The sequence below is a fragment of the Rhea americana genome, unplaced genomic scaffold (assembly GCF_003343005.1).
Source record: "Rhea americana isolate MKP2758 unplaced genomic scaffold, rheAme1 scaffold_7, whole genome shotgun sequence".
Taxonomy (NCBI): domain Eukaryota; kingdom Metazoa; phylum Chordata; class Aves; order Rheiformes; family Rheidae; genus Rhea; species Rhea americana.
Genome location: NW_028186867.1, coordinates 7,270,051 through 7,278,141, shown reverse-complemented (window position 1 = coordinate 7,278,141; position 8,091 = coordinate 7,270,051). Strand labels below are relative to the sequence as shown.

Genomic DNA, 8,091 nt, shown 5'->3' with positions numbered 1-8,091 from the left:
CGGGGCGAGCGGGCTCCCCTCCCGCACCCTGCCTCCCTCTCGCCGCCGCCGCCGGAAAAGACGGACGCGCGTACGGGCAGATGTGTGCCTACGCCTGCGTCCCTGAAAAGCGAGTAGCAACTTCGGTCCTCCCCGCTGCGGCCCCCGCTGAAATCCGCAGTCGATCCGCTCCTTTAGGCGTTCGCCCGCACGGGGGAAGGGGGCAGCGCAGGACGTCAGACATTTTTGTGTGTCTATGTGTTTTGGTACGAGGAAACCTTGTCCGGGGAGTTTTAATGTCTCAGAAGACCTGTTCTTCCTGTTTCCGGGCCGTCAGGATGCGGCTTCTTCTTCTGGGAGAAAGCTGGATGTGGAAGGGGCTCTCTCTGGACATTTTTGCTGGCTCGGCCAGCCTCTCCAAGGCAGGGCCCGCGGCTGGCGAGCAGCGGGAGAGGAGCCCAGCTGTGGCGGGGCTCCCCGGGCCTGGGCAGACAGAGCATCCCTGGAGAGAGAGGCACCGTCCGGTCCTGTCCCCTAGTACCGCGGTCCGCTACCTGCCCTTCCCGCCTGGGGCAGGAGAGGACCGCCTCCACCCGGGCGGGAAGCGAGCGAGGGTTAAAACGCGATTCCTTTTCTTAGCAGAAGAAAATAAAATCATATTTTTCAAAAAAAAAGGGAAGGAAAAAAATCTCTAGCACTCACTCACGCGGAAGGAAGAGAATAAAAAGGGCGGGGGGATTAGAAAGTTGAGAAAGTGTCTCTAGGCAAGTTAGACAGGTGGACCTGCCTGGGGAGCTACTGGCTAGCTTTGGGTAATAAAAAACGGTTAATAGGTTGGAGAACAACAACCAGTCTTTCAGCTGTTTCCTACTGTTTGATCTCGTTTAATATAACGTTGGGTGAAAGGCACTTTAATTTACAGCCCAAACGCTTATTTATTATCCTTGTCTCTTTCACCCTCTGCTCAAATAGAAGGACCGGGCGCAATCACACATTCGAGTACCCGTATTTCTGCCCGAGTCAGTTCCACTCAGCATTGCCGATTTTCCTTCTCAGTTCTCGAGACTGCAGATCGAGAGGGTTCAGTTTAGAGAAATTATCCAAGCAGGAATTGGCTTTTAAAAATGAAACCATGGCACTCCCCAGAAAAAAAATATTTTTTTAAAAAAGCAAGTGAAAGAAAAAAACCCTCTCTAGTACTCCCTCTTTTCCCTGTGTATCGAAATTCTGGCTTGTATGTTTAGCTAATCTAATCTATGGAGAGGGGTTGGGGGTGGGGATGGAAGGGAGGAGTTGGAAAGAACTGAGATGCTTGTGACAGTTTAAATTCATGCCAGGTTTCAGTCTAATTTCAAYTGATTCCAGCGTGTGATTTCAGTCCCACCGATACGCTAGTTAATATTTTATACCTATCATGGACACGCTGTAACCCCGTATCTCCGAAGAGAGACAGCTTTTGAACGCGGCTAATTTTCCCTAGGCATTTACTGGGTTAGTACCCTCGTCTTTTAATAGGGGGTTCCCCTTACAGGGGAAATGCGAACAAAATGCCATTAAAAACAACCGGCGAACACCCCCCTCCGGAGGCCGGACCCATCTCAAAGTTTTATGCAGTCAATCGCGAGCCCAGAGTCGTAACAGGGAGACCGGAAGAATAATTACGAACAGAGACAGTTTTAATTTCAGAAGTGAAAATGAACACTTCGACTTGGGTGTTTGTGCTACATCCCCGCTTGACTTCAGCACAGATACAGTTTAGGACATTTTATTACATTCAATTAACTGAAGATTTGCGTTGAGTCATTTGAATTTGGGAATGCCTCTAATTATATAGGATAATATGTATATGCATGCGTGCATATATATATGCACATATATATATATATAAATACAAACGTATTTGGTGACGGAAAAGTGAATCTAATTCCACTTCATCCCCAGATGTGGCTTCCCCTCCCCCTCCCCAGCCTCGCACTGCTTAGAAGGTGAAGCTGGACAAAGAAGACAGCCCGAAGCAGGCTCGTCCCGGGACTCCGCCGGTGTCCGCGCTAGCTGCGCACCCCGGAGGGGCACCCTGGGCAGGCAGGCGATCCCGGGGAACCGGTTCAGTCTCCACGGGCGGCCTCTGCCCCAGCGGCTCTCCTCTTTTCGTTAGCCGGATTTAAAACAGGGACGGTGCTTTAAGCCGCCTGGCATAAAAAAAAAAAAAAAAAAAAAGACCCTTCTGCATAGGCATTGACTAATTGACCAAAAAGGGCCACTGATTTTCCCTGCTGTCTCCCCAGTCCCGTTCCCCTGTGCCCGGTAAAAGCGTGCACAGGCGGCTGTCCCTGGCCGCAAGCCCGCCTCGAGCCCCGCTGGTCCCCGGGAGCGCTGAGGGGCCTGGAGGGTCTGGGGGGCACGGGGGCATCCCCGGCGCCTTGAGGCCGCTGCCCCCAGGAGCCCTGTCCGGGGGCTCTGCCCGCCGGCAGGTACCTCTGAGGAGGGCGGGCGTGATAAGGGGAGAATCGACTCGGTCTCAGGCTCATGGAAAGTTTCTTTTACGAGGCAAAAATTTTCGCTGTGGCTTCACAATGACACCAGTGGGGAGCTTCTTATATAACCATATTTACTTCGAAAGAAAGCAGGAACACAGAAACCCCCTTCCCCCGCCTCTCCCCGCCGCCTCGAGGCATCGGGGGCCCGACGGTTTTTCCGCCAGCGCCTTTCTCGGGCCGCCCGTGCCAGCCGGCGGCGCAGCTCCCCTCTCTTCCTGCAAGTCAAATAAAAGGCAGTCTGCGTTGCCCCATGGGGGGCACGGCTCCCTCCCGCGCCCCGGCGCAGGTCCCTCTCCCGGTGCGGGGCTGCAGCGGGGCCCAGGCCGGCCCGGGACCCCCCCTCCGGCCCTGGAGGTTGTGCCGAGTTTGGGGAAGAAGAGAGGGGAGGGGGGAGACACGAGGCTGCTGGAGAGACCAACTTCGGTGAGGTGCTAAGGGGAGGCTCTGTGTCGTTTTCCCCTTTCCCCCTCCCTGGCAGGGATCTACGAGTGCAAAGAGAAGCGGGAAGATGTGAAGTCAGAAGATGAAGATGGACAGACCAAGCTCAAACAAAGGAGAAGCAGAACCAATTTCACACTAGAGCAGCTGAATGAGCTGGAAAGACTTTTTGATGAGACTCACTATCCGGATGCCTTCATGAGGGAGGAACTAAGCCAGAGGCTGGGACTGTCTGAAGCTAGGGTTCAGGTAAGAGAAAGACTCTGTTCCTGGAAACGTCCTCACCTCACTTCCTAACTGCCAGCGGATCCTAGCACAGTGCCCTGTTTCATTCAAAGCAGGGAGGTGAAGGCAGAAACGACACATGTCTTGGGAAAGCTGTTTGCAATGGCTGTGTACCTGTCCTGCTAAATAATAATTCTGCTCTGAGAATATCTGCCCGTTCTTTCCATTTCTTAGGACTTCTTTTTTCCTTTCCCTTTTTAAAAAATTCTTTCTGGTGACAAGTCTCAATAACTGAGTGATTTGCCTTTTTTTTTAAGCTATCATTTTTTTTTGCAAACATGTCAGTAAATAACTGCCGCCTTAATCCTCAACTCCTCTTCCCCACACCCCTTTTTGTAGGGACTTCATATATATTAAAAAAAAAAAAACTAGAAAACAATTGCCATGAATAAGGCTAGACAGTTTGGGTGCTCAGGGACAGGATTAGCCGGAGCCAGGAGAAAGGTTCTCCCTCTGATTCACGCAGCAAGCGTATGAATGCATGGTACCCCATCTGGTGGAGTCTCTCCCCTTCCCTCCCTTCCCGCTTCAAATACAGCTAAAGGCCAATTAGCCTTCTAAACCTGCAGAGTATGTACCGATTGCTCTGTTTCTGGGGCCATCAGAGGTGCCTGTGGTAGGGGCTCCGCATTGATTATTTTAAAATTCGATTTTCGTTTTAACCCGGGGAAAGCCACCCCCCCCCAAAAAAAAAGAAAGAAACCCTTAAGCTAACTAGGGAATCTATCCTCAAAACAGATGTCACGCAAAAAAMTAGAATGGATTAATAAGATCAACCTGTGGCTCTCTGAGTAGGCCTACAGAGCAAGGGAAAAGTAAAGCCCTATTATGTTGTAACTCTGTGCTTGGCCTAGCAGATCCAAAACAAAACAAAACCAAGGAGAAAAAGTCACCAACTCAACCCCTACAAACAAACAAAACGCCTTCACCTCCTGGAGCTAATAGATGCCCATGCATATGCATATACAGCTCCATGGATGTGTGTGTGTGTGTGCAAACACAGCTACGCGTGTCTGCATAGACATATATGAATGTCTCCGTGCGTACACACAGCTTTAGGATACAGCAGAAATACACTCGCAAGCTTGAGCAGGCAGAGGGGCTCGCGTTGCTCCCCCCCTTAAATACGATCAACTTTGCAAAGCAAATAGGAAGGATCCTGCTCCTCCCGGATCCGCTCAGCACGCGTCTGGCTGAGTAAGCGGCTATCTCGCTTTAAACAGCTGTCTCCTGGAGGCATTTTTCGAAATAAATAGTGTAGCTAGGTTGTTTTCTTTCTTGTTTTGTTTTTAAAGCCTCTTTTCTCCCCCCAGCTCCAACCTCTTTCTGTATAAACCATCCTAGGTAAGGGATTGTGYTGGGTATATGCCTTAGAAAGGGAGGCTTGCCGGGAATATTGCAGGGGTTCAGAGTGCTGCTGGCCTACATTCTCCCGGAAGATTGATCTAACCACACCATATAAATTAATGAAAAGATTAAACTTTCGCTGAAGGGGACATCAACTCTTATGTCATCTTCCCCGATCTTCTTACTTGGGCTCTGTAATATCTTTCCAAGGCCTTGATGTACTGTTTCTATAAAAATAAATTACTTGTAATTGAATTCTGTACTCTTTCTTTCAAGTACTTTATTACTGAGCAGCACCTTAACAGGATGTTCATAGTTACAGGAAAATTGGTGCTTCAAGTGCTTACAGATCTTAAAATAGGACACCAAAAAGAAAAAAAAAAAATGTGATATTGATTCAGGTGGGCATAATGAGAGAGACTCTCTCTATTTTTTAAAAATGTTAATCATCTTACAAAAGAGGTTTGCATGAGTTAAAATAACGCGGAAAATAAAATAAATATCAAGAGGGAAAAGAGGAGACATGGATAATTAATTAGGAATAAACAGAGAACTTGACATCCGTCAAGGTGGAAATGGAAAAAGGAGAGGGAGGAAAGGGAAAGATTTTTTTTAATACATTCAGAATTGCTTTCTAATTCCTATCTGAACTGYTCGTCCCTTGCTGTTAAAGGATATAGTTTCAATTTAGTGTAGAATTTGCTGTAAATAAATTGAAGCTCCTATGGTAGCTAGTCCTTATTAACCTTTTATTTTTAGTGTTGTACTGGAAACTCATATCACCCAGCTGTCAGGGTTATAATTGAAAGTTATGAGACCATAGTGAGGAGCAGGCAGTAATTCAATTACAACAAATATCTTTGGGTTTATGGTGCAGGGCTAAATTAAATGTCATTATTCACTGTCTCTAATGGAAATCAAAAGGAAATCAGATTAGAGCATTTGTGAAAGAAATCACTGAGTGATCCTTAATGAAGAAATAACTGTCTAAAACAGTGTACTGTGCTTTACTTAGCATATTCATGACTAATTGGAATTGATCGTGAATCACACCAAGCCTGATTTATTATCGCTTAACGCAGTGGCTAATTCATCACTTTTATTCCTCATAACCTTATTTTTTCATAGCTAAAGGGAAAGGGCACTTCGTTTCCCAGATTTAAATACAATTTCTATTTGAAAGATGTTCTGATTTGCAAGAGAAGTTGTTTAAACGCTGCTTAAATTCCTCCTGACAATTTATACTCCTTTGGAGAGGGAAAGGGAGAGAGAGGGAAAGAAAGCACATAAGGAGATTTCCTGCAAGGATTTACAACTGTAAAAAAATATTTTATCGTCGCTACAGCACTATGATATTTTGCACACTTATATAAACAAAACCTAACGCCCTCATCGAAAAAAAAGGGAGACCTTTCACGTTCTCAATATTTGGTATTTTTTGCACGGTGGACAGACTTGTGTAGCCCTGTGTATTTCAGGAAGCGGCGGGAGAGCTAGCCGGCAGCGAGCTGGCCGCGGCTGCGGAGGCAGATGCTGGGTTAGCGCGGGCAGGCTGCGCCCCTGGCAAGCTGCGTGCGAGCGAGCGGGCGACCCGCACCGCACCGCACTGCACCGCATCCGCAGCTCCCTGCAGCTGCCCACCTGCTGCCTGCTCTGCCCTGGCCACCCCAGGCAGGAAGGATGGTGCTCTAAATCAGAGAAGGCCAATCCCTACTTAAGAAAATCACTGAGGTACCCGAGGTAATTAATGTCTTTGGAAGCCTTTCTTTGCACTAATTACTCCGTTGTAAATGACCATCATTAAGGCAATTGGAGAAAGCTTGAAGGGAAAATTTGATGTAGGAAGTGCAGTTAGTATTAATTAACCGTATGATCTCTTGGCAAGTTCAAGAACATCAAACKTTGAAGGTGTTTATTTAACTACAAGATTTTATCAGCAGTGGAAGTCAATGTTTGCCCACAATCGGTAGTTTTTCTGTAAGGATAAGAGTCGGCAAAACATTTCAGTCCGTGCCTCTGATGATCCTTTGAGGAGAGTGTCTAAACTGAGCTCCGAAGTAATGAGTATGTGAAATGCCCCTCGAAAAGAAGTAGGGGTGATACAGTGACAACTGGAAGTTGTGCGTTTGACTTCGAATGACTGGAATTAGAGCAGGATTATTGGATTACTGGCATTTCTCTGGCGGGGCATAAGTGCTTCTTAAAATCCCAATTTGGATAAATGTTACTCTTGTCTGAAAAACAGAGTTTTCAGAAGTCAGCACGAATGTTTTTTTTTTTTAATTTTATTGTTATTATTATTTTTTGGTCTAACGCTTGGGGAAGAGCAGCGAATGATTCACCCCCTTTGTTCAAGTTCTGTTTCGGATCTTCTCCGAGCTCTTCAGCATTTCCAGGCTCAGCTCGGGAGAAGAAGCAGACAATCCCATCGCTTATGAWCTAAGACCTTGGAGTCTGATCCCACGTTGACTGTTCCTGAACTGTTCGAGGTGTGAATGGAAAGAAAGCGAGGGTCCGACCTAGGCTGCGCGTGGGTTTATTTCAGTGTTAGCCAGAGCGGCCCCTCGCTTCAGATGGGTGGCACAAGGACAGCTAGTGCGTGYCCCAGCTCCTGCCAGCTTGAGAGACACAGGGGGCCTCGGAGGTTTGGAGCCAACCGGCAGGCTCCCGGTCTCCCAGGCTGCAAAGGGACGTGTGATCTCCCCCACAAAGTCCCCCCCATAGCTCCCCTCCTCCCATCCCAGCAGCACACAGAGGGGGTCACTCCGCCTGGGGCTGAGATCTCACCCTCGGCTTCACTCGGGAAGAGATCTCTGCAAAGCTGTGTTGAGCCTCCCGGCCTGGCCTCTCCCCTCCATCCCGTCCCCCGAGCTAACCCGCTTCCTTAGCAGCTGCCCGATCTACCTCCACCTTTCTTTCTTTTCTTTTTTCTTTTTTTTCTTTTTCTTTTTTTTTTTTTTTTTTTTTTTTTTTTTTTTTTTTTTTTTTTTTTGCAGGTCTGGTTCCAGAACAGGAGAGCAAAGTGCCGAAAGCAGGAAAATCAGATGCACAAAGGTGGGTAAGGAGTGCGGGCCGGGCGGGATGGCGGACACAGAGCCCCGCGGCGCCGGGCCGCCCTCGCCGCTCACCGGCCTTGTCTCTCACCGCAGGTGTGATCCTGGGAACCGCCAGCCATTTAGACGCCTGCAGAGTGGCTCCGTATGTGAATATGGGAGCCCTGAGGATGCCTTTCCAACAGGTATTAGCTCCGTTTTTATTTTCCTTTCCCCCCAGCAAGCTGCGATCCCCTTGCGTTTGCACGGGAGGAAGCTGGACACATTTACAAGTGCCATTTATATAGAAGTTGGCACGTATTAAAAACAGGCTGTAAAACTTCGTGAAGGAGCCTCGGCCCGGCTGCTGGGAGCTCGGCGGCCTACGGCCCGCGGAGGGGGCCGAGCCCACCGCGCTGCCGCGGCCGGGGGGTCCCGCGACCCCGGGAGGCGCCGCCGGGGCGGAGGGTCCT

At 48.7% G+C, this 8,091-nt stretch overlaps 1 protein-coding gene across 1 annotated transcript in view; it reads left to right on the top strand.

Moving 5' to 3' along the window:
- SHOX (SHOX homeobox) overlaps nucleotides 1-8,091 on the top strand; it is a 14,452-nt gene that overhangs the window by 4,670 nt on the left and 1,691 nt on the right. The window contains exons 2-5 of the mRNA XM_085321599.1: nucleotides 2,265-2,450; nucleotides 2,958-3,203; nucleotides 7,583-7,640; nucleotides 7,736-7,824. Coding sequence (XP_085177725.1) covers nucleotides 2,265-2,450; nucleotides 2,958-3,203; nucleotides 7,583-7,640; nucleotides 7,736-7,824 — 579 coding nt within the window. The remainder of the gene's footprint in view (nucleotides 1-2,264; nucleotides 2,451-2,957; nucleotides 3,204-7,582; nucleotides 7,641-7,735; nucleotides 7,825-8,091) is intronic.